The sequence below is a fragment of the Antrostomus carolinensis genome, unplaced genomic scaffold, assembly GCF_000700745.2.
Source record: "Antrostomus carolinensis isolate BGI_N321 unplaced genomic scaffold, ASM70074v2 scaffold21019, whole genome shotgun sequence".
In the NCBI taxonomy this organism is placed as follows: Eukaryota; Metazoa; Chordata; class Aves; order Caprimulgiformes; family Caprimulgidae; genus Antrostomus; species Antrostomus carolinensis.
In genome coordinates this window covers 22471-49712 of record NW_010340912.1, presented here as the reverse complement: position 1 = coordinate 49712, position 27242 = coordinate 22471, and the positions used below count along the sequence as shown (strand labels likewise).

At 37.4% G+C, this 27242-nt stretch overlaps 1 protein-coding gene across 1 annotated transcript in view; it reads left to right on the top strand.

The window, feature by feature from the left end:
• The first annotated feature begins 614 nt into the window (after positions 1–614).
• Positions 615–27242, top strand: part of PPP4R3A (protein phosphatase 4 regulatory subunit 3A) — a 41655-nt gene continuing 15027 nt past the window's right edge. Inside the window, exons 1-4 of the mRNA XM_010176326.1 lie at positions 615–756; positions 9313–9368; positions 19151–19249; positions 21713–22330. Coding sequence (XP_010174628.1) covers positions 615–756; positions 9313–9368; positions 19151–19249; positions 21713–22330 — 915 coding nt within the window. The remainder of the gene's footprint in view (positions 757–9312; positions 9369–19150; positions 19250–21712; positions 22331–27242) is intronic.

Here is a 27242-nt window from a genome sequence, read left to right as displayed (position 1 = left end):
GCTCCAGGCCGGGGCGAGCGGCCCCTCTGCCGCCTGCCTTCCGCCGCCTGCTTCACCCCGGCCTCGCCAGCCTCCCTCCCGCCTGCTTCCCTCGCCAGGGCCCTGGCCTCCAGGCTCGCCTGCTCCTGTCACCCCGGGCCGGCTGCCCCTTGCCGCCTCTGCTGTCCACCGCTGCGTCCACTCCCGTGGATCCACTTCTTCTCCAGGATCCCTTCTTCACCGCCCCACCTTCACCCTCCTGCCTGCCCTTCACCCTGCAAAGCGCCTCTCTCCTCTCTGCGGCTTCCCCTGCGTCGGAGGGTTACGCGCCTTTTGTGCGGTGCCAGACTGTGCCTGGAGCAGCTCCCCTTTCACGTCTTCACCTCTTTTCTTCTTCCCCTTCTTCCCCTGCTCCCCCCAATCCTCTGTTACCCTCGATAATGAGGATCCCGTTGGAGCACTGAAGAGGAGTAAGAAGAGCTTGCTTGGCGTGCCCGTGTGGGGCTGCTACCTTCTTCCCCGCTCCCCTCCTTGGGGGGCCTAGCCCCCGACCAGCCTCCTGCTCCTCCAGCAGCTGCAGGCCAGAGTGGTGGCCGTGGGGTGGTCGGGGGGGCGGGAGACCCGGTTTTTTCAGGATGACTGACACCCGGCGGAGGGTGAAGGTTTACACGCTAAATGAGGACCGCCAGTGGGATGATCGAGGCACAGGACATGTGTCCTCATGCTACGTGGAGAGGCTGAAGGGCATGTCCCTGCTAGTCAGGGCAGAGAGTGACGGTAAGTGTGTATGTCTGAAGGTACAACCTTTCCTCATCCTACCCAGAAAAGTAACTGGGCTTAGCTTTGTGTCTGTTGCCTTAATGTTTTGCTGCATAATTGGAATGTGATTCCTAAAAGCAAGTGGGGACTAACCATAGTTCATTCGTGTTAGGCCAAGTGAAAGAAGTGGAAGGTTGCCATTGAGTGCGAGCGTAGTAGGCACTTGGTTTATGGTGAATACACAGCGTTGCGTTACAAACTATGGTCTTGTTGCAAATCTTGGTCTTGTTGCAAATCTTGTGTGGTTTTGGACATCTAGTGATCTATGACTGCATGGCCAATGTACTCCAGTTTCAAAACTGATAATTGTGATGTATCCTTCCTTAGATGTTTCTGGAAACAATCTCCTCATGAAAGGAGTTATTCAAAACTTAGATCATGTTGTTTAGTGTAAATTTTTAAAAGGTTATTGGATAGCTAACCCCCTCTTTTTTTTTTTTTTTCCCATCCTCTTCCCTCCCCCCCTTTCTTTAATAGCAAGAATTATGCAAGACATTCTAAAAGCTATCAACAGTTATCAAAGTACAGTTGCTGTAGTAGTAAAGACAATACAATGGACAGAAGAGCATTTTCAAAGATGCTTTTTTTTAATCGAATGATAGTTCTCAGTCCTTCAGCAGTTCTAGGTCTTCCTGTAAATAAATTTAAAACAATGCATTATCAACTTCCTTCACATTTTCTGACAACATATGACAATAGTATAGGTTGAGTAGGAGTATCAACCCCTGTAGCTTACATGTTTGGGCTAATCTTGATTATTGGTTAAGTGAGTTCATGACTGCTATGATCAGAGTGGATTTTAAAATATTTTGCAATATCTAGTGTATACCATTTTGCTAGTAAAGTCTGTCTGCATGACTTACTACTTCATTAGATATATAGCTACTGTATGTAGTGACTTGTAGATCTAGTTGTAGCTCGTGACTGTCAACAGACCTTGTAATTTTCTTTATTTGGCTTTTTCATTGTAGGAACTAAGATGAAAAGCAACTTGAAAATCATTAATTCTTACTCTGAGAAAGTTCTGACAAACTGTACAATAATCTCTACAGCAAAGATCATAAACTGATATGGAAGAATCAAACCTTCATCTGAGCGAGGTTTTGATAATTGAGCTTCTGATAAGCATGAATCTCAGGGTTTTGTAGTTTCTTGATTATACTTTTAAAAGTTGATCAACTGATACTTTATTTTATTTGACACTGAAGAAGTTGCATTTGTAGTTCAGCCAGCTTCATTGTGTATGAGGAAACATTCAAAATGGAAATAGACTTAGTTTAATTTCAGCATGAGGGAGGGAGGTAAAAAAAGGTCATAACTAAATTTTTAGGCTAATCTTTACAGTAAATTTTGTTGTAGATAATAGTCCTTGCTGTCTGCATGGCTGATGTGCTCACATTTAAAAACTCAGGTCTTCTATACACCAAACAATTTCCTGATTATTTTTTAATTTGTTTTAAAAAAGAAAGTAAAAGAACTGCAGTTCATAAGCTGCTCATGAAGAAATAGCCCATTCAGACTAAGATCCCTTTATTGACTTTCAGGCACATGTGTGCTTAAGAACCTGAATTGGACCGTTGTTGCCAGTTTATTTGTTGTAAATGAACATCTGTCAGAAGAAAAGTATGAATTGGTATAAATGATCCCATAACAAAGATGAAGTCATTACTTGGTGTTACATAGCTAAGATCCTCTAATCATAGTAGAACTGGCTCAAACTTACTAATTACACAGAATCACAGAATGTTAGGGGTTGGAAGGGACCTTCCATTACACTGAATGCATAGAAGTATATTTAATAGGATACAGACATTAGACTTCTTTCAAACAGCTTATGTGTACTTCAGGAGTATTGAATAATATACAGAGCTTTGGTTCTTAATTTAGTAGGTAGTATCAGTCCTGGGTAAATGTGCACTCTATTAATAGGCTAGTTTTTCTAACTTGCTTGTGTAAACACCTCATAAAATTTAGTTTATGTTTTGTTTACTCCCCATGTCAGTTGTTTGTGGGCTGATTTTGAAGGCAAATATAGTAATTTTTACATGTGAGCAAATGGTTTGGAAAAAGGTAATGCCCGACTTGTGTTTTAGGTACCTACAATCTGTGTGTTCCCTCACATGCTTTTTTAACCAAAGGAAGTAGTTGACTGTGATTTTTTTTTTTTTCCTAGTTATCAAAAGCATACAAGTACTAGGAACCTGACCTGTACACCGTTTGCCTCCATGTTTCCCTTACGTTCTTGTATTGTCTTTCTTTGTCAGCTCCTCCTCTTTCCACAATGAAACTTCTTCCTTCCTCCTGTTCTAACCCAGCTTTTCCTAGCGTTTGAGCTGAGACTCATCCTGTGCACGCTGGCGTGTTCTTGCTGGCTTACTCCAGGAAGCTGGCTGAAAACCTTGGGATCTGCCTGAAGATGAGGGCTCCGTTTCCTGAGTGGGGGAGGCCGTGGGGGATGTCAGCAGTAGTTCCTGCTGTGTCTGGGAAATTCCCACTCCTGTTAAACGGCCAGATGGGCTATGCAGAAAGCAACAGCAGAATTACCAGCAGAGCAGCCGAGTTCATTTGGCTGGCCATGTGGGCTAGCAGATAGTTCAGTCTTTTGATTGTGCAGCTGTGGCTTGGTGTACAGCTCCACGGCTGCTTTACAAGTGGTTGCAATTTTATGGCAGGGTCAGGTGTTCAGATAAGGGAGCTACAATCAGTATGCCAAGTCCAAGGTAAGCTGTCATCTGGAACTGGAGCAATAAGAACTGAATAAGAGTGCATTTTTTTTATCTATAGGAGTGTTTTTTTAACACCATCTCAAAAGAAAAGCATTTAAAGCAGATGAGTGATTTGTGTTGCTATCTGAGATGTCATTAATGCTCCCAGGCACTAAACTTGGAGAGTCATTGCAGGCAATTTGGAGTGATCTATTATAGTAGAGAAATACCATAAACTGCTTTCAGATACATTATGATTTGAAATAGGGAATTATATTTCTTTTTTACACTTAAACACCTGTTAACTTTTTTACTTGAAACCCTGCAGAGTTTTTCTGTGTGATTCCTAGTTGCAGTGTGTTCTACTTGAGTTGCAGTAGAGCGATTGTGAACTCTTTTCTTACAGATGCTCAGCTTCCACATGAGTTTCTGTGTATAACCAAAAGCCTTTGATTTCTTACCTGTTTCTGACATGGTGTTTTGGGCTGCTGTGGCCTGCCTCGTTCTTAGAATTTCTGTGTGCTTCTGGATTTTCGCTGCATGGTTTCAGATCGCCTTTGGTTTTGTTCTAGGCCCAGGTGAAATGAACCCTTCTGTTCAACTAACTTGGGTTAATTTGAAGGTTTAAACTTTTAATTAAATCTTGCTAGTCCTGTAACTAAACATTTTGACAAGCCAGAACTCCCCCATTGGAGGCCATATTTGCCAGCTATCTCTTAGGAGCTATCCAGTCACTTTTATTCAGAAGTTGTAGTTTGCCACTTCTGAATTCTCTTTGTTAATGACTTCTGTCAGTAGACATCCACATCCCCACTGTTTCTTTAGACTAGGTGTCAGTAGCCCCATAATACTGGCAGAAGGCTTAGCTAAAATTTGGCTAAAAGTTTGCTTTACCTTTCCTATTTTTAGGAAAGCAACACTAAAAATTTAGTGGTTATGTGCTTCACTTAGGTTAAAATGAAAAAAACAGGGGGGATGGGGGAGATTTTTGTTTGTTTCTTTTCTCCCCGTACTTAATGTTTGTGTGTGACCCTTCAGAAATGCATTAGACCGAGGAGCAGTGTCTTGCAAATACAGAGTGCATTCTGAAACCTCTTTTTGAGCTGTTTCCCAAGTTTCTGTGGATTTATTTCTGTGATTCAGAAGCAGCAGAACTGATTACAGAACTTAGACCTCTGTGTGCATCCTACAAAAAACAGCTCTTGAATTTACCTTTTCATTTAAACACAAACATGTTTGTACCGGTGAGGGGTAGTGAGTGACACTGTACCTGCTGAGAGAGGATCCACGTAACAGTTTGATGGGAGAGGAGCAATATTCCATATCGGCAGGTCTCCTCCATATGCATATATGTAAACAACTCTGCAGATTTATTGTTTAGGACTACTGGATTGGGATATTTGATGTTCTCTAAATATCTTTGAAAACAGCATTGTGTATCTGTATGTAATCTCTTCTGAGCACGCCTTTCCCTATACGCACATTTCTTCCACAGCGCAGAACAGTGTTACTGTACTAACAAACAAACCCAGCTGCGCTATATTGCACTACAGTGGTAAATAACAGAGTTCTGCAGGTCAACGGGTGGTTTATAGGTGGTTTCAGATGTTATTTTCTGGCACCGATGTTTTGCCATTACCTCTACAAATTCATTCAAGACTATAATTTAGAAAATAACTACATCTGCATGATTTGGGGGAGAGGGGGTTTATTAAAAGCATAGCTTATATTAAGGTGAGTTTTCAGGTCTTACCTAACTTTGAATAAAGTCATTGGTTCAATAAAGATGATTTTTTTTTGGGGGGGATGTATTTTTATAAAGTAAACTGGACAGTCTTAACATTCTAGGATAATACCAAGAGAAAAATACCTACATAGAAAGTAATTACTTTTGACAAATGCAAGAGTAACCATCTCAAACGCTATTTAGGAATCAATACGAATGTTGACTGTGAATGGAGAAGAGCTTTATTTGCAGTATGTAAAGTTTCTGTAACCTTTTTCCAAAGCAAGTATTTGTGTTATGACACCTGTTACTGTTGCCTGATTCCCAGAAAAAAGTAACAGCGACTGAAGACTGCCTCATGCTGGGAAGGGGCCTGATGTATGAAAATCAACTCACTGAACTAACTAGTAGAATAGTCACTGATTTTTGGGTTGTTGAACTCTTTTTGGGGAATAGGTTGCCAAAATGGAGCATCAGATTCTTCAGAAGGATGGACTTGGGGCAGTTACAAGTTATGGAGCACAGTTTACACTTCAATATGTTTCTATCTCCAAATTCACCTTTTTCTAGTTATTGTCTGGCATGATGAGGAGTAAGTTGAATCATGTGGTCACAAGAAGCAAGTCAAGCCTTATAAGGCTTGATTTGTCTTTCCTGCAAGCATCAGGTTTAGTAGAGAAGAAGAAATGCTCTTTTGTGGTAAGTCTAGTAAAGAGGTCATTCTTTAGTGTCTGCTTCTAGCCTGGAAGATGAAATGTCTGCATACAGTTGTCTTCAAGATTATTATTTTTTTAATAGTATTTTGTCAAACATGGTGTTCTGGTTGTGTATGATATTCTGCTAATTTCCATGTCTGTAGATCTGTGTTCAGCATTTTAAATATATTGTTGAAATGGCCAGTTGCTTTTAATTCTTAGAAGATGCTAATTAATATTTGCTGCCATTAAATATTTCTGGACAGTAATGACTTTCTAGAAGTTAGTCAGCCAAGTTAGTAGCACAAAATAGTATTCTAAAATTTCATGTGGTTGAAGCTGAGGCTTTGAAACTGAAAGTAAGATTGAAGTGAAATACTGACTGTCACTGATGGTTGTAACAGAAAAGGGAATGCTGGTTTTAGTGTTCACTAGGCAAACTCAAAATTCAAAGCTTGAGACTATGGCCAAGGTACCACAGTGTGTTGGATTTGTTAGTAAAGCTCATTTTGGATGTTTTTCTTCTCTTACTCTGTGATTTTTATTTTTTTCCTTTGGTTCGGTTGTTGCACTTAAATAAGCTGCTTTGTTAATGGAGCTGATGTGGGTGAGAAAACTGGAAAAAATCTTAAAAAAAAGAACAGTATATGTGGTTTTGGGGGGAGATTACTTTTTTGTTGTGTCTTGTTTTCCCTCAAGGGTGATTTAGTTCAGTTTTGTTGTGTTGGATTGTATCTTAGTTGTAAACAGCTCTTACTGCAAGAGCAGTTTAGACAGTGCAGTAGCTTCTCAAGCCAGCTTCATTAGTGAAGGCTGCTTCTTGTACAGACTGAACAACAGATTTAGAAATTAGGAAGAAGCAGCCATCACAGGTAAGTTACTTTAATTAAAAAAAGAAAATATTAATTGTATCTGATTATCACATACGTAGTAAGCTATTAAATATCAAAATCTTTGCTAAAGCTTCTAAATTCATTAAGTAATAACTTTTCTTATCAGACAGTGAACTGTTCTGGTATTTGTGTAGTTCTTCATTGATGCACCACTCTTCCAGCAAGTGAAGTTCTGTGATCTGGTTCTTCAGTCTCTCTTCCCTTGCCTACCCCAATCTAACACCTTCATCAGTGACATAGACAGTGGGACTGAGTGCACCCTCAGCAAGCTTGCAGACAACACCAAGTGCCAAGCTGACTGGTGTAGTTGACATGCCTCAGGACTGGGCTGCCATCCTGAGGGACCTGGACAAGCTTGAGAAGTGGGCCCAGGTGAACCTCATGAGGCTCAACAAGGCCAAGTGTTAGATCCTGTGTATCTGAGTTGGGGCAACCCCAGTATCAACACAGACTGGGGGATTAAGGGATTGAGAACAGCCCTGAGGAGAATGACTTGAGGATCCTAGTAGACAAGAAGCTCAACATGAGCCGGCAATGTGCACTTGCAGCCCTGAAGGCCAATAACCGTGTCCTGGGCTGCATCAAGAGAAGTGTGTCCAGCAGATCGAGGGAGGTGATTCTGCCCCTCTACTCCACTCTTGTAAGACCCCACCTGGAGTACTGTGTCCAGTTCTGGAGCCCCCAGCACAAGAAAGATGTGGACCAGTTAGAACAAGTCCAGAGAAGGGCCACGAGGATGATCCAAGGGCTGGAACACCTCTCCTATGAGGACAGGCTGAGAGAGTTGGGGTTGTTCAGCCTGGAGAAGAGAAGGCTCCGGGGAGACATTATTGCGACTTTTCAGTACTTAAAGGGGGCCTCGTAAGAAAGATGGGGACAGACATTTTAACCGGGCCTGTTGTGATAGAACAAGGGGTAATGGTTTTAGAGTAAAAGAGGGGAGATTCAGACTAGATATAAGGAAGACATTTTTTACGATGAGGGTGGTGAAACACTGGCACAGGTTGCCCAGAGAGGTGGTAGAAGCCCCATCCCTGGAAACATTCAAGGTCAGGCTGGACAGAGCTCTGAGCAACCTGATCTAGTTGAAGGTGTCCCTGCTCACTGCAGAGGGTTTGGACTAGATGACCTTTAAAAGTCCCTTCCAACCCAAACCATTCTATGATCTTTTGTTAGTACCAGCTCTTCAAGAAAAGAGTATAGGGTTGTTTGGTTTTTTGTTTTTTTTTTTTGTAAATGTAACCTGTGAAATTGAGGAAGGTGATACTTAATAAGCAAACGTTTAGCATATTTTTTGCAGTGGATTTTATAATTGGTATGTTCTTCAGACAGTGAAAACTAGCTAGTCATTGTTGATTCTACTGTGAGATTCAGAAGTACAATTTTCAATTCCAAGAATATTTTTCAAATCCAAGTAATTTCTTTTCTTGTCCTGTCTTCATGTTCTTAGCTTTCATATTTGAGGTGGTTGAAGCATTTTAACTTTTCTTTCACATAGATTTTGTGAGGATATTTTGCAAATATTCTAGTAATATTAATATAAGACTTCCTTAGAACTATAGCTATGAAACTGAGAAATTGAGACATTTCTTAAAGAAAGCTTGGACTTTTCTTAAAGAATAAATTTAAGCAGAATGGAGAAGTGCCTGTTTAAAGGGATGCTTGCAGCTTTATGTTTTAATTACAGGACTGACTGTGTAAATTAATTGATCAGTACTTAATATGTTCTGAGGGAAGCTCTGCAGATAGGTAAATTTAACTCATGGCTGTAAAGAGTCCTTCATGTACTGGCATTTGTGCAGCTGAGCAGCAAGGTGGATGAGGGAAGTGATTGGGGCAAAAATGAAAGCAGTTTTAAGAGTCGTTTTCACAAAGATCAACCCTCCAAACCATTAAATGTGGCATGTTTTAACACTCGTGCTTATGCAAAAGGAAGGGCAAGAAAACACAGACACGAGAATGGAAATGCTGTTCTGTGTCTTAAATCAGTGTAAGCTGCTGTGAAACCGTTGTTCCTAAGTTTGTTATGTCTGAAATTTTTGGTATTGGCAGTCACAGTGGTTGCTGGTCTAAACATTAGTTTCTAGATCTGCTTCCCAGTGAACGAATATGTGTTTTAACTAGACTTAAAGAACAAATTTCGTACAATGCAACCATAAGTAATCTATGCAATATCTTTGTGTTGCTTTTTGTGTGCTGATGTTTTGCAAACTTTATAATCTCTAAAACATTTTCCATGGAAAAGTCATTACTCAGAATAATAAAAAAGTTTAAAATCTAGTCCTCAAAACATTCTTGAATGTTCTGTACTATCTGAATAATATCTTTGAGGGAAAAATGAAATACAAAGCTCTAGAATATGGGTTTAATAGGCTTATTGTTGGGAAGAAAAGTGTTAATATCTACTTGAGGAAAGGTTGATCAGAAAATTCATGTTGAGATTGAAATTCTAGTACCTATGTAAATAAGTAGAACTTTTTTTTTTTTTTTCCTAGGCTCTCTTCTTTTGGAGTCCAAAATTAACCCGAACACTGCATACCAGAAGCAACAGGTAAACATACATTTTTTTCCTTTAATTTAAAGGCAGGTTTTCTAACCTCAACAATGCAGCTATTTTTTTGCCTCTGTTGCAAATTACGTTGTATGTTCTTGTACCAAAAATAGGAGACGAACTAGTTCTCAACATTTTTGTGCATTTCATGATTCATGTCTTATTTCTTGGCATTTTTTTGTGAAGTTATCTATAAGACTTGCGCTTTTTTGCAGCAAAAAATGCTTTGGGAAAGACTGTCAAAGCATAGTTGTGAAAATCACAAAATAGCTAAGGTTCCTGAGGATTATAGTATCTGAAACATAGTATCATCTGGCCTTTTTCTTCTTTGTATTTCAGATACTACATCTTTCAATGTATTTTATTTAAGAGAAGACTAGAAGGCTTTAAAGCTATTTACATTTTTACCTTTGTTTGCTTTTTACTTGGAAGATGGATATGGGTTACTACTACTTCATACCATTTTGTATACATAAAATCACCTTCTCACCTCTAGTTGGCACCTTATTTCAATTATTTAAGCCATACATTGTGAGCCCCTAAAGAATGCTACTAAGATGAGTGAACTGTAGGTCTTGCCCTTTGTTTGCTGTTCTTATCTCATGGATGCAGAGGATTGCCCTTAGTGGTTTAGAAATGCTGAACCAGATTGTATTTTGTTGCTTATCTTGTCTGCTCAGACTTGCTAAAATCCTGTCAGGTGCAGTTAATGTATTAAAACAGTCTTCAGTTTTAATACTTTATTATAAGCATAGACACACTGTAGTTTTGCTCACAGGCAGTCCCAGTGGTCGTGCAGCTGCAGCTGTTTGTAGGATTGTATGTTGAACTGAATGGAGAGAACCAGTCTGGGTTAAAAATATCCTCTCTTGGAAAATTTAATCTGTATCTACCCCTTGATATAATTCATTATTCACCACATAAACAGTCTGTACTGAACAACCGATAAGGCCAGTGTGGGGTGGAGAATCAATTGCAGGGAGTAAGAAAGGACAAGACCAGCACAAATGCTAAGCAAACTAACTCTTAGTTGTAATCCTGACTAACTACTGTATCATAGTTCTATAGTTCATAGTTCATAGTTCTGTAGTTCATAGTTCTATGATACAGTAACTCAAGGTTTAGGACTCCTAAAATGACACTGAATATTTCACAGCTCTGTAGCATAAAGTGCTGATCTAGTGTAAACTTGCTTTGCTGGTTCAAATCCATTTCAAAGAGCATTGAGGGGTGAGCTTTGTATCAATAGGGTTTATGCCAGATCAAACATGAAGCCTACTTAAAGTAGACATAAAATTGTAAGATCAGTGCACACCACCACACATGCCTGTCAGTGCAACAGCATTTCATATCTGTGTTCATTACTACTTGGGTCAGACATGTATTGTAGCACTGCACAAATCCAATACTGGTGATTGTGAAAACATGACTAGAGAAATAAAAATATTAAACATCAATCTGTCCTGTTAGAACAGTGCTGTACATTTCCTGTGCTGGAGAAGGAAAAGTATTGTTCTTAAAGCTTTGAAATGCTGCATAGACAGAAATTAATATTTACAGGTGCATTGTTCACATTATTTAAGCAAAGTAGTCTCTAATGTAGATTGAATGTTGGGCTCCACTCTGAACCTTAGAAATACCAAATCTGTCTTGGTGTGTGTATTAATCCTACTTCATAGCACATTATCTTTCAGGTGAGGCCTTCTTATCCTTTCCATTAGTAAAAGGCAAGTTCAGAGCTGAAACCAGAGTCTGTATGAACTAAGCTTGGAGTTTAACACCTGGAAGGAAGAGTTGGTTCTTTCCAGGTCTACTCATAGTACTCTGGACTCCTTAAACTCACTAAATCACAAGGAAATCAACTTGGTACTCCAAATCCCTCTTCAAAAACTGGTAATTCTCTGCATTAGCAGAATTTTCAAGCCACCTCACACAAGATCCATTAGTGGAACTGTGGGATGGAAGAGTGAGTGAGATCTTTCCTTTTTGACTGCAGAATGCTGCTTAGGTCACCTCAGCTACTAGTGAAATCGTGCCCTGAGATAGAAGACTTACTTTTGAGTTTGCCTACGGTTGCACTCATAAAATTTCAAGAAAAATCTAGAAGCTTAAGGCTCAAAACTTCAAAGTAACTTTTCAGTGTTACGGTCTTACCGGCCTTTTATCTCAATTTTTTTTTTTTTGAGGGTGAACCTCTATTCCATTTTAAAGGAGCACATAGCAGTACGTCTGTTTTTACTGTGACAAATGACACATGGCTTGTGGGCACTTTGGATATGGAAGTGGACAGAGTTCTGGCTTTTGTCTAGGCTGACATGGGACTTTTAAGAAGAAACAATCTCTTATTGGACCAACTAATATAATTTGTGATTGGAAGAAGGAGAGATGCATGATAAGCTCATTGGGGATCTTGCTATACCACTTGCTTTGGGTTCTTCAAGGTATAGATACCTTTGTGATAAACAGTGAAGTTCTTCCAGTAGTGAAAGAACCTTCTACCTATGCTGCACTACTAGAGCCAGTGTGAAACAGATTGTCTCATTAATTGTTGATCTCACAAATTATGCAATCTCAGAGTGTATATATATATATATATGTATATATATATGTATGTTTTAATGATGGCTATCACAACTTCGATCGTTATTTGTCAAAATAACAGTGTGAAGACCTGAGTACAAGTTTGCCTTGCTGCCTCTGTTCTCTTGGTGTGTAAACAAACAAACAAACCCAAACACCACAAACACAAATCATCCTGTGAACCTGAGCTTTAAGTAAAATTTTATCCAATTATCTGCTTTAGATTTCTTGGGGTTTAGGATTGAAAGCAATGACTGCTCTTTATTGTGGATTAGTCAGGTCTCAGTATGCACATAGATGTTGATCTAATTGGTGGTAGATAAAACTGTCTGCTTTTCCCTTTGGAGAGGAAGAATGCTCGGCAGATCTTGAGATCTGCTTGGGGACTCATTTTTCATACATCAACGTGGTCCTGAGATACTTCAGCTTGCACAGTCTAGTCCCTGGTACCTGCCATCTAGAGGTTTGAAATAATTACTTAAAGCATGAAACACATAGGCAGTCTTTTAACTATCTTTTTCATTAGTGAGATAAATTAGATTAGTCTTTCTGTCACAATGAAGATTCATTTTCTGCTGTGCATTCAAAAAGGAAGATATGTCTGTGTATCTGATTCTGTAACATAGAATTGCTACCAGTGGAAGTTTTTGGATGCACAGGATCATGTACTCCCTGGCAAACTCATCCTTACTTAAACTAGAACTGTAAAATAAGCTAGAAAGAGAACAACTTGAGAAACTAATGTTCTGTGGCTCAGAAAAAGGATTAATATTTCTTTTATTAAGGTACTACTTGTAGGCAGAAGATTTCTTCTGAAAAAGCAGAATGTGCATCAGTACAACTTCCTGACTTGTGTTGTTGTTTATAGGTATATGTTAAGTTTTGTTGGTATTATTATTTTTAAATGTTACAATAATGGTCCTATAACTTTGGCATGGAATATGCTGGATTTAATCGTGGGTAAGTTGCACACAGCTTAAAAGCAAATATTGTTTAGTAAGTGGAATTTAATTATACTATGGATTGCTGGACCACACATAGAATACTTAGTCTTCCTCTCTGTTGTTGATAGTTTTCTTAATGTACTAGTAAAAGTAGAAGATATTTTGATTGTTATGTCTTGGTGAAGTCAGTTTATACAGTTCAATCCATGCTTCATTTTTTATGTTGTTTTTTTAAAAAGCATTAAAGTGATGCAGTTCTAGATTGCTAGTGGCAGAGGTGCTGTTCTTAAACTCATGATCCTTATTCAGAAAATGAATAATTGAACTAGTATTTTAGGACATCACATGTGTTCCTATGCAACCTTGAAGGAGAAATAAACTCTATGTATGTAGTATTTGTCTAGGGAGAAAGCTGATAAGGGTGTGGACTGGGATATGTACTTTTCAACACACTTTAGCAATAGAACAGTACAGGCTTACATCTTCAATTTTATTTTAGATACATCCATGTACATCCTGTAACTCAATGATGAAGTATGTATTGCATCCCTTTTTGTGCCTGAAATAAGGAAGACTTGAGTTGCTTCCAGCTTCCAGCTACAAAGTCTTGCCTCTGCACTAGAAGCTTCAGTGTCTTGTGTCCTCTGTTTTTGCAGTCCCTTTTTCAGTTCCTCACAAGAATACAAAGCTTATTCATCCAGAGTACCATCTGTTAGCTACGTAGCTTGAAAGTGGCTGTCCCCAAGTGATGGAGAGCAGACTTATTAATAACAAAGCTAAATTTTGAAGAGATTGAATGCTCAGAGAAGATGAACTTCCTGCGTTTGCTGTCAGGGCAAGTGAGCCAACAGTGAAACTATTTCAATAAAATCTGTGCCTTCTGTAGCTAAGATAGTAAGGAAAAGCATGTGGTTTTGTGGGGTGAGTGGAGAAACAAGGGGAGCAACTGCTGTTGGTTTTGGATGAGTTGGTTCATCCATTTAAAATGATCATATGTTCCTTTATCTTCACACATACTTTCCTGTGAAATATAAAATATGTAAATGTGAAATTTTCTGCTGTCACTGAGTATGACTGCTAGGCCAGTGAGTAGAGATTCTGTTATAGAACTAATAAACTGATTTTATTCCCTGTGATTCATGGGAATGCAGCTATGAAATCGCTAACTAAAAAGTCACATATGATTGCTGAGCTTTCATAGAAATTAATAGCACAGAATACATTCTGCCAACAGACTGAGTGTGCCTTTGATATGTTATTCCAGTTTTCAGGATAACTTGTTAGCACATCCAGATATCCAGGTTCTAGGTAAACAAATGTACAAAACCAAATGCAGAATTGAATCTTTATATTACATTACTACCAGAGCAGGATTTTTTAACCTGAAGATTCTGCTGCAACCTGCCATGGTAACTATATATTTAACTTAGAAAAGTTGAGTAATGCCAGTAGTTTATTTCATAAGCAGAAAACTGCTTATGAAATTGTACTTTTGACTGTAAATAAATAACCAGCAAAATCCTGAAAGGTGGCTTGGCATGTCCAGGGAAGTGTCTGTAGCTGTAAACAATGTAAGGGCTTAGGTAAGGAAGACTAGCAGTCAGGCAGTCCAAGGGCGAGAGACAACCTCCCTTTGTTGAACTTCCAGGGGAGGACAGGAAAGTGTTGTAGACCTACATTGTTTGAGGGCTGCTAGGAAGAGAGTAATATGCTGTTTAAGACAGAAAGCAGGAATATATGAAAGACCCATCTGATTTGGGGGATTGCTGCTTCTTGAGAGTAGCCTAAATCTCATAGGGATGCCAAGAGAATATTTTGGAGCTACAGAGAACACTAGTATTCTCCCTGGATGTGAACACCAGTGAGAGTACATTGTCAAACAATAACAGTTTTCTTAATTTTAATACATTAGGAAAGAAATCTTAAATCAATTTTACAGCAGAATCAAATCCTGAGTACTAGTTGCTCTGAAATTCTTCATTATGAAATCCCAGGGCTTGCTTTGGAGATTGTATGAATGCTGTACGACACACCTGCTAAATTAGCTTGCTAATAGTTAAATAAAACTGATTTAATATCTAATAAAAGTGTGACTTCTGGTGAGTGTTATCGCAAGAACTGAGACTGATAATCTGAATTCAACAACTCTTCTATTAAGGAAAGTAAGCCTTCTGGAAATAATTTCAAGAAGTGAGGAGAAATATGGTTGAAACTAAGCCCTGTCCATCTAAGTACAATTGTCACTGCTTCCTGGCTTAAACTATTGCAGTCGTATTTTTGAAAGTTAACTTCATAGGGATGAAGCCTCAAATAAAGCTGTAGCACACAGTACTGCTTCCTTGAAAACCTCTAACTAACCAGAACCTGCTCCATGTGGGCTTGATGCAGCCAACTATGAGACAAGCAGCAGAAAAATGCCCAACTGTATCCTGAAGAACTTTTGCTCTATCTTTATAAGGATAAGAGTGTAAAAAGTTAACTTCCATTGGTAGAAGTGATAAATACCTCTTGATGAGAATGAACAATAATATGAAAGAAGACAAATTTATATAAATAGTCTTAAGGAGACAGTAAATGTTGTATATGCTAAAATGGTGATGACACCTCCAACTGGCACTGTTGTCAAAATATTTTTCTGCAAAGCAGCAAATGATTTTCAAACTCGGAATAAGATCATGAACTCTACATAAGTAGTTTCCTGATTATCCTCCTATTTTAAAAAGATCTTGCTAAGAACTCTAATGCAGCTTAAAAAATTGAGGAGCTAGAATGCAAGGATTCTTGCAGAGCACTCAGTATAAAAACCTTCAATGATAAAATATTTGCCCATATTTGTGACTCAGTTCACACAGTGTAACTATGATTTAATACTGCAGTTTCACATTTTAATTGTGTTTAACGGCAAGCTAGATAAGAACAAATTTTAGGTGTTTGTTTTAGATATCCCATCCAGTTCCTTGTCTAGAGGCTAACATTTTGCATGTAATGCAAAAAAAGGGATGGGTTTGATCAAACTGAGCCAGAACTGCTTTTATGAATCGTATTAAGATTGAAGATTTTATGCTCATAGAAGGCTTCTGTGCAAGACGTATTTCTTTACCTCTCTAACCATTAGCTACTATTACTAAACATATTTATTCATGCCTCTATTTTCTCTTGGAATGGAGGAGCTAGTCTTAAGAAATTTCAGTTGTTTTGTGGAATTGCAAGAACTAATGTTTGGCATTTGGAATCAACAGATAGTCCTATTCCATAGCTGAGAGATCCAAAGTAGTTAGTGGATTTAAACTGCACCGAGGAAATTTCAGATTAAACACATAGAAAGACTCCTTTAAATAAAACAAGCAGAAACTAGATTTTTATTCATTTTTTTTGTCTTTAACTACATCTAGAATTTCATTCAGTCACTTCTCCCTGCATGTGTAAGTCTCATACTGCTCTTCTTTGGGATGATTATAAGCTTTGTAGGATTAAGAAAATGGAATTACATTAATAACTGCATTTAGCAGTGAATTTAAACTTTGACTGAACTGTCTATTATGCAACCGAGTGAAGTGCTTTTCTCACTTTGTTTCATGTCCTCTTTTTAAAAACCTTTTGAGGCAAGAAAGGACGTACAACCAAATACACTCTCACTGAAGATCCAATTGATAGATTTCTGTTGAGGTGGTAGTATTCATTTATAATATAAAATCCTTGTGCGATAAGACAGCAGATAACTAATTGTTTGAAATTGTAATGTTGACAATTGCAAAATACTTTTCTAATATTAATGAACCAAACTTGAAGATTATTGTTCTGCTGCTCAGATAATTTCTTGCAGCAGTTTTTTGTTTTGCTTTCCGAAGAAGAAACAATTAAAAAAAATAATCAGAATGTGTAGAGGTGAAAAAATACTGTCTGAACTTCCATGTATGATAGCAGATGATCTTGTTTAACAAGAATAATTGCTATACTATGGCCAAATACACTTCTGTACATCTGTGACTAAAAGCAGCTTTACCTTTGTATATTCCCTTTCATTTTTTCCTGTGCCTGCCTTCCTCCCTCCATCCCTCCTCTCCCAGAGGAAAAGGACAGACACCTGTCTTGATTCAGTGCTGGATTTTGTTCAGATACTTAGAGCTTTTGTTTATTCAATTTACCACAGTTAGTGTAAATAACATTGTCCTTATTTGTGTTCTTTTAGTAATTTCCCTATTTGTTAGTCATGTGCTTTATAGAGAAGAAAATATGTTTGGATCTTCTTTTGGAAATGGCTTGCTTAGAAATCCAACCACTTTCACTTAAACGGAAATGTAATTAGAGAAGAATGTTGCAAATTCTGTTGGGATCTACTTAAGGTTTAGTGTTAGGGGATTTCTTGAAAAATGAAATAAGCACTACTCACAGTAGTGGGAAGCTGATGAGACAGTGGCCTTGCCAATTACTGCAGTATAGATACTAATTGCAGAGATTAACGTATTAGGTTTTGAACCTGATACATACAATGAATACTGCAGTAAGGTACATGCTGCTTTTAAAAGATGAGGGGAAAAAAAAAATCTTTTCTTTGGACCTTCCCTTCCTAAATCTTTGTAAACTGTTACTTTTCTTACTCTATAGGAGTAAGCAGTACTTGGTGCTATCAATCTGTTATTACCAGAATGTTAGCACCGTGACCTTTCTTGTAGAGAATAAACCATTAATTGTGACTTTCTTCTTCCTTTTGTATTTTGGAGGTGGTCTTCCTAAATCCCTTTCTTCTGTGTACCACCTCTTCCTCAACCCTTTGGAAAATGAAAAGGTAAAACTATTTGCCATTTGCAAGATAAAGCCATTAGTGCCTCTGAAGCAGTATAACTGCTCTGGTAATGGCAAATCCATTGTGTTTTATTGCTTGACTGAATCCTAAAAGAGGTACCTGATCATGCTATTTAGATTATGGTTTAGTTTAAGGAGTTTTCTGGTAAGTTCATATCAAAATCTAAGTGTAAGATTTCTCTTTATCCTCTGTGTTCATTTTAATGTTTGAAATAAATGAAGTCTAATTAAGAAACTGTCTTAAATTTTATAATTGTCAGGCAACTTATAGTGCTTTTGTAAATATTTAAAATTAATTACTTCAGGAATAATCACTGTAAGCAAAATCTATATTTAATGAAACAAAAATACTCTATTTAATGGTTCTTATTGAAATACAAGTAGAAAAATTCTCATGTCTCTTATCCTAATGAGTAAATGCATGTTTCAGCACTTAACTGAAATAATGCAGTTTCATGGGGCTATGTATAATTTATGTGACTGTATTTCAGATAACTGTTCTAGGAAAAGACTTTTAAAATAAAACTTTATTAAATATGTAAATAATGCAGATATTTTCTCTTTCATGTTTTTTTTGGTATTGTCTTGTTTTTAAGTTCTAACAGTTATTTAGCCAACTGTCTATAAACTACTGCGACAAATACCTTACCAGTGTGCGATATTGCTGTGGGGTTTTTTTGCATGTAATATGAGGCCTCTGGAAGACTCTTTAACTATTCTAGTAGGTGGATGAGAACATCACTTTCTGGGTAGTAAACATAGCTAAGCACAGTTTCAACTAACTTCTAGAAATTTAGGGCAAAACCTCCTTTCAGAGTTGTAATTTGGAATGAGTAAAAGTGGTGTGTGTGGTTCAGTGTACCAGGTATGCAAACTCTTGGGCAGTTAACTGTGTGCGTATGCAACTTTCTGTTCTTGTTTAAAGTTTGTAGACATCTTGGGGTTGCTTTTTAAGCTGTTCAGTGCATTAGCACAGTGTCTTCTGGGGACCATAAAAAAATGAAAAAAATTATTGTAACTTTGATCCTACAAAAGATGTGCAGTTCTATGTGGTCCAATTGAAAGAGATTTAAAAAAAAACCCCAACCAACCAAACAAACCCTTTGTTGCTTTTGTTGTCATATTTTATGAGAGGATGCATTGGGGTAGAAGTCCATACTCTAGATCAACCTTTTTGAGATTTATAGTACTATGGTCATGTGAATTAGGAAGTAAAACTTTCAGCATCTTTCTGGAACTTCCTTATTCTGATTTATGCTGAAATGTGTTTAATCCTAAGAATCTCAGAACATATAAATATCTTACAAACTGTGATGGTTACATTTGTATTGTGATACTGTCCTGTCATAATTAGGTGTCAAGCTGGTTTTATTTTAAAATTTTACTCTTTAAACACTATCCAGGTTTGTAAAATCTGAAATACATTACCTGAAAATACTCTTTCTCTCTTTAAAGGATACCTTGATTGTGTGGTCTGAAGCTGAAAATTATGATTTGGCACTTAGCTTTCAAGAAAAAGCAGGATGTGATGAAATATGGGAAAAAATATGTCAGGTAAGTTTGATAAATGTACAATTGAGACGCCTAAATCATCTTAATATTTGTGTTCAAAATTTTTAGACTGTTCTAAGAGATGAATCTGAACGTAGTAGATAGAAAGTAAAAACTATTGTCTTAGCCACCTCCCCAAAACTTTTTGAGTTCAAAAACTTTTTCCTTCTTCCAAAAAGTTGGATATAAACTACGGGGGGTTTTTTTAGAGCATTTTCAGGTCTTTTTGCTTAACCTAACTTTTTAGCTCTATTATTGCCCAAGGAAGTTTAGCTCAAAATGAGTGCTTAAAAAGTTTCAGAACAAGTAATTTCATAATTAACTTTTTCCAGGTTGGCCAAAAGGGAAAAGGTTACCTGTCCAAAGTTTTATTGTAGGGAGAAGAATGTATGTGAGCTCTTAGTGTATTTTTTTAATGTCTTTCTCATGGATTTAGCTATATCATATTCACATTTCTTTTTCTACTTTTCTCATTCTTCTTTTTCTCTTATCTCATTCTTCTGTTTCAGGTGAGGGGAATATAGAGTTTCTGAACAGTACCTTTTTCCATGTGAATGTGACAGTATGCTTCTGTTGACTGTCAGGATATGAAAAATTGATCTGACAGTGGAAGTAGGAGATAGCTCTATCCCAGTTTTATCACCTCAAAGCTATAATTCTTAGAGTTTAAAGAAATGAAACAATTTATATGTAGCTTGTATATATTTTAATATGTGCTAATTAACTTAGTATGTTTTACCACTGCGACTGAAAGACTTTATAGTCACCGAATCAGTATTGTTTCTGGGTAACATTTGGTCAGGTATTGACTATTGACCAATACCCAAAAGAGTTTAGTCAATATATTTGCTGATGTTTGTTCAATTTGTCAGTTCTTGCTTGGATTTTTTCTTACGTTCCAAGCATTACAACTCTTCTTAATTTCTATGCTACATTAGGTGAGATTTCTCTGAGTTTGTCCAATTCTTTCTCTATGCACTCTCTGTTCTTAACAGACATCTAGCTCTCTCCACTCTGTCTTTTGGAGTTTGTTCTTACTGATTTCAGAAAGAAAGCAAAAAAAATCTGGTTTCTGCATGTGTATAGATCATTCCTTTTTTAGGAATGAGTCTTTTCAACAGTTTACCACTTATATAAATAAATACAGAAACTTATGTAAATAAGTTTCCAGGAACCTTAGCAGTCAAAGGACCAAAAGTTGGGGACAGAAACAGAATGGGGGAAAGGGGAAATTGTGTTTTTGGGAAACACCCAGATAAGAAGCCTAGCTTCCTCAGTCTCGTATAAAGATCTAATATTTTTGTAAGAAACTAGTGTCTTCACATCCTGTTTTGAGGCCATGCTATTGTATTTGTGTCTAGTGTAGTTTAAAGATCTTAAGCTTCATCAGTCATTAAAGCTTCTTATAAAAGGAAAACTTTGATACTGCTTATACTGGAAGTGGTTGCTGATGTATAAGCAGAATGTGGGTTTTAACAGCATTCTGGATTTTAGTCTAAGTACAGGCTTGCTGTTACCCTTGAAGAATTATTTCTCCCAGATGTTTTTTGCTGATTTTCAAGTTTGAAAAGAACTGTACCTTCTGCCATTCTACACAGCAGGGCCTTTCTGGATTTAACACATCAGACTCTTAAGCAAATACTACAATTAAGATATCATTAAAGCTGAAACACTCTGGTGCCCAAGCATCTGTCTCTGTTTTTTTCAGTCACTAGTATGTACTTCATGCAGTTTCCTCATTGTATCTCCAGAGAGATCTTTCCAGGTCCTGTGCCTTGTTTTTCTCCAGTTCCAGATTTCCACTACTCCCTTGTTAATGTTAGTTTGGGGTTTTCTCTTCTTAAGAGAGGATTCTGTGCCTCTGTTGAGTATTTAGAAAATGCATGGTAACGGATTTTGATTTGCAGCTCTCCAGAACTGAAAACAACAATTAAATTAATGACTGGCCTCTCTCCTCTGTTTGAGATAGAAGATTTGAAAAGCATCAAGAGCAGTTAAATAGCCTATAGTTAAATGTTTAAAACTTTGACTGAAATAATGTGATACTGGTTTGCATTTGAAAATCTATCTGCAGAGAATAAAGGCTGGAAATAAATAGTTTAATTCAGTAGTCTATTAAAAAGTTGTTCGTACTAGTAATTATTAATTTACTTTTTTATTTGAAGTATTCAGAAAATGTAGCTTTTTTCTTTATTCTTCCTCCTTTTTATTGAAAATAAATAGAATTAAATATCTAATGTAGGAATAATTTTGTAAAGCTTTCTTTTTGAAGAAATCTTTGCATTATGTTGTATTTTCCAAAACAGCTGAACTCGATGTCAAACTTATATTTGCACTTCTATTTTGGCCATACAAAGAAAAAGCATGTCACATTTGAAATGTTATTTAAAAAAAAACCCAACAAGCAAACATTTGAGTAGTAGTAAACATTAAGCTTCATTTTTTTGAACACATCTTATTTTGTAGGTTCAAGGCAAAGACCCTTCTGTCGATATTACTCAGGACCTTGTCGATGAATCTGAGGAAGAACGTTTTGATGATATGTCATCACCAGGTCTAGAATTGCCATCTTGTGAATTAAGTCGACTAGAAGAAATTGCAGAACTTGTGGCATCTTCACTGCCTTCACCATTACGTCGTGAAAAACTCGCACTGGCACTGGAAAATGAGGGCTATATTAAGAAGCTCTTAGAAATTTTTCATGTGTGCGAAGACTTGGAGAACGTTGAAGGACTACACCACTTATATGAAATTATCAAGGGAATTTTCCTTTTGAACAGAACTGCACTTTTTGAAGTCATGTTTTCTGAGGAATGTATAATGGACGTAATTGGATGCCTAGAATATGATCCGTCTTTATCACAGTCACGGAAACACAGGGAATTTCTGACTAAAACGGCAAAATTTAAAGAGGTGATTCCTATATCTGATCCAGAGCTGAAGCAAAAAATACATCAGACATACAGAGTACAGTATATTCAAGATATGGTCCTACCCACTCCCTCAGTTTTTGAGGAAAATATGCTATCAACACTTCATTCTTTCATCTTTTTTAATAAAGTGGAAATAGTTGGTATGTTACAGGTAAGCTTCAGAATTTCCTGGTCTCTTTATTTTTGCTTCAGCAGAGAAAGTTGGTTAATTTTTCTTGGAAAGATTGAGGTACTTTGGTGGAACCTTCACTTCTGTGATTCTGAAAGTCATTTTGAAGTATGACATAAAAGACATGGATTTCAGTACGGAGCTGTTAAATACATGATCTTACGTGCTCAATACAAATTTCAGAGTTTGGACTAGATTCTCTGTAACTGATTTAAATGGAGCAAACATATGTAGAGTCCTAAATGAGGTTGTTTGGAATGAATAGTACTGCTGCATTTTGAAGGGTTGGGGTTTTTTTTTTAGGGGTTTTTTGCTGTGTTTTCACACTTTATAGACACTGCAGCTAAGGATAATTTTTGCCATGTTACTGTGACAAAAAAATAAAAAAAAAAAAAAATCAGATTACTTCACCTAAATTTCACAAATATAATCTCATACCAGGATATAACTGTTTCTAATTTTGAAGTAAATTAAATTAGTTGTTTGGAAAGTACAGGTTCAGGACATAACAGTCAAGCACCTAAGGCAATGTTTCTTGGTTTGTCTTATAAGTCCTTGAATAATACTGCTTGAAATTACCAATTTTTCATGACATTTGTCTTCCTGCAAATGTAAAAAGATGATGTGATGCTTTGGATATCTTACCTATGTGTGTTAAGTATTTGCACCAACCCATGAACTTCCTGAACTGTGTAGAAATAGGTGGCACCTCTCTAATGGGAGCCTCCTAAAGCTTTCAACTAACTCAGCAGAGTGTTACATACAGCACATGTATTTTGGTTTGTAGAAGTTAATTATCATTGTCTTAAATAAATGAATAACCACTGTCTTTGTAGGGGCTATCTAATGTGGAGAAATGGACAAAGTGGTAGGTGCTACTGATTAACTTAATCACATTTATCTTCAGTTGAATCTCAGAATGCACTCTGTTTAGTTTAATGGGTAATACACCACAGTGCAGTGCAAATACCTTTTGCAGATTCATACAGCAAATCATTGTCAAGACCAGGCCTCATGGGCCTCAAGACTTCATCCACCACATTCAGTTGATCAGAATACTGATATTATTTAATCCACTCTCTCGAAGCTTTAATCTGTCATGTCCACACATGGAGTATTTGATAAGCAGCCAGATGTGCAAGATGTCACCCAAGCCTGGCAGCTGAGGCATCTACCTCACTTATTGGAGACAGACCATCACTTACCAGAGCAGTCACTGGAGGCCTGGTGGAATGCCTGGGGCATCTTCAGTAGTTCTAGACCCCACCTTATGTCCAGCTGACCCAAACTCTTTATGTCTGTATGTGTCCTTGATAAACAAAGTCACGAATACGTATCTGAAACAGGTAGGAGGCTTGCAAGCCTGACTTTGAGAGAGTGCTGAGAAAGGTTCAGTTGAGGGATCTCAACTTGAGTATCCAGTATGACTAGCATCTCTAAAATATCTTGACCTCTTTGCAAGGGTTCCTAAAAGCAAAGTCCCAAGGATGATACATTTTGGCTTGAGAAGTAGGAGAGGAAGAAATATTCAGGAGTCTTGGTGTCAGTGGCTGATTCTGAGAGAGATCTTGAACTTTGAAAAGGAAACTGGGCAAGGAAAAAGGGGACCTGGTCCTGCAAAATCATTAAGGGTGTGTTTGTCAGAAATCCTGAGGTAACTTGATCAAGGACTAGTGGCTGACTAGTTTTGTTTATTTCTGTCTCTTACAACCTGTGGTAGGTTAATAGATTTAGGGTAAGCTTGGATTAGAATGTCAAGGTTTGGTGTGGTTGCAAAACTTGTTAGTTGCAGTTTACAGTTGAAATAAAGGCTCAGATCTGATTTTGATTTGTTGTGTGACCGTAGGTTTCTGAACCTTATCTTCACATCTGTTGCTGTTGTCTATGGTTGAGGATAAAGTATACTCCCTGTGCGATGGAGTCAGAGAATTATCATTGCATAGCTTACAAAAGTTCGATAAATATTTCAAATTGTTCAAGTGCATTCTACAGCTTTGAGGAACCAAGAGTGGTAGCACACAGGAAGAGAATAGATCCTGTGCTGTATTGCATTTCCTAGTCCTTTCACAGTACAGCTTTATAGCGTTGTGAGGGGATCCCTGGGTTCATGAATAAGAATGTTGGGAATTATTTGACGTTGATGATCAGTTCTTACTTTCGAATGAATTAAGAGACTATCACAAATTATTTGCCCGTTGCATTTCTAGGAGATTAAAAGGCTTGATTGATTGATTTTTCAAGTTCTCACAGTGTAGCTCTAAGCCAAGGTTTAAACCTACTTACCTGGCATTTATTTATTCATTTATTTATAGAGCAATATGTCGGGTTGCACTTTTCTGTAATTTCTGCTCCCTAAAGTTTTGTTCTCCCCTGTCCTTTCTCCATGCCCCCATTCCCACAGCCCATGTATAAAATGTATGATACTGTTACTTCTCATTTCTTTAAGCAGATTAAATAATGTTCTGAGAACAAAATTAAAAGACTACTTTTGTTGATTTCACTTTTATAACTAATTCTTAAGGTCTTTCATACATTAGTGATTGGTTTAACTTGCATTTCTGTAGCTGGTTGTGTCTCAGTACTTTGGTGGAGGAATGTGTGTTATTTCATGAAAGATATAAAGTTGTCTGTAATTGCAGTTCCTGGCATTCATTGTTTTAGATCTTATGAGATCCTGGTGCTTGCTAACCTTACATGTGTACTTAAGAAGCTGTTTCCTTTGTAAGTCATTATCAATGGAAGTGTTTCGGGGATGCTTCATGGTAGTTTATTGGGAGCCATGGATGAGTCTCAGGTTCTTAGTTGATGTGTAACACAGGTTGTTATGCCTCTGTTGTTGACTTTAGGTTGTCTCTTTTGGACCATTGAGTGTGATAAAAGAGCCATCTTTTTAGGAAACTACTTCTCAGATTAAAAATAGGCTCTGAGCAGCTGGTATCCTGTGACATACTGCGAATATTTTATATTGTTCTTTTCTCTCTCACTGGCTGTGAAGGAATGGAGAAGAAAAACTGTTAGCTCCACCATGGGAAAAGAAAATGAGCTCTAAAGAACCGTTTTCATGTCAGGCTGTGTATTAACTAAAGTGGCAGTACCCTCACCTCAGATTAACTCATTTGTACCTTAGTTACAGACGGGTAACTAGAAATTTGTACAAGACTGTGCAGATTGTGCCTTATGCTTTTTGATAGGCTGGGTAACTTTACTCAAAATTACCAGTGTGTCTTACTTAAGGTGTTTTGTGTCAAGATAGGATGTTGAAGGTCATTAAAGGTCACTGGCATTTAAGGTCAGTTTTTCTGTTATAACTAGTGAATTCTGTAAATAAGGATATGCCGATTCTTAATAATTCTGGATTTATTAGGAGATATTTCGGATGTCTTTACAGAATTTGTATCTTTTTTTTTTTTTTTTAGTCATGGAAGATACTTGCTTCCGTGATTTTGCTTTCTTTGGTAGATAAATAATTTTTTCCCATTCTGTTGTAAAACAAAACAAAAGAGAATGGGTCACCTTTGGCACTTAGGGTTATGAACTGTATTTCTCCCTCCTTGTTCACTAAGGTTAACTTTCTCATAATCTTTATGAAACTGCTTACACTGATGGGCTTTTCTGAGAAATGGAGGTTAGTTTATTTGTGATTTAACTGTCTTAAGATCTGCCATTTTAAGTAACTATGTCAGGATCTCAGTAAACCAGATACTGTTGGTCATGATAGACAGTAAACCCACGATACCAGTATTTCCAGTCCACAGAATTAACTGCTGTGGAAACCTACTCAATTACAGGTTCTATGATTCGCTGTTCGTGAGATACGGAAGAGGTATATAACGTTTTTTTCCAATTTCAGCCCCTCCTAATATGCTCTTACTGCTTGGGGTCCAGCCTGTTCTAGTCTTGAGATGTCATAGCTACCAAGAAACCTTGCTGAAACATGGAGTTCGCCAAGTTTTGAGAGTGGGGGTGGGACAGGTAAGTGGTGTTTCTTACTTTATATGACGCTCTTTTGCAATTTAAAAAATATATACTATTGTTCACGCTGGAGGCCACCAGTTCTTTTCCTTTGTATTATTAACTAGTTCTTAAAAAACCAAAAACTTGCAAAACTGCGCCATAGAGTGAGCAAACACTGTTTCCTTCCATTCTCTCCCCCATTTCTCATTGGCATGTTCTTTTTGCCAGCAAGATCCTGCGGTATTTTTATCTTCCAGAGTACAGAATATTGTTAGGATTACTTCTGAGTATGTGCATTTAGGCTTCAGAGTCCTTTATTTTCAGGAAAGTGGAGAATGGAAGGGGAAATTTGGATATATGTTAAAATAATTTATGTGCCTAGTACAGCAGTGATCACGCAACATTACTGTACTGGTAAATCAGCTTTTTAAAAATATGTAAATCATTACTGATCATCCCTATCCCCCTTTTAAAGAACTAAAAAGTTGTAGGAGTTTAGGCACATCTATATTTTACTGGGTTTATATATAACAGTAGGCAGTTTTTAATTTTGGAAGTGGGTTTACAAATAGCTACTTATTCTTAACAGGACCTTGTAGATGTAAATGTAATTGCTTGTAATTGTTTGAGGAAGAACTGTGTCAGTATGCCTTGGTAGTTTTCCCCAAATGCATTAGGATTAGAACCTCTCCTGCTGGTCTACTCTTCTGCAGTAGTTGGCTCAGGAATAACTCTGGAAATTAACTTTCAGCAAAATTTAACTTGCAGTAAAGTGTAAAAGGATGCCACGCTCTGGGAGAAACGACTTAGGGAAAGCAGTTTGCAAGTGGCGCATGCTAATGATTTCTGAGATTAACTTTTTCATTGTAGAAAATGTTTTTCAATGTGTACAGAAACTCCAGGTGTGATTAGGTGGATCCCACTGCTGTTTCAGCGTGTC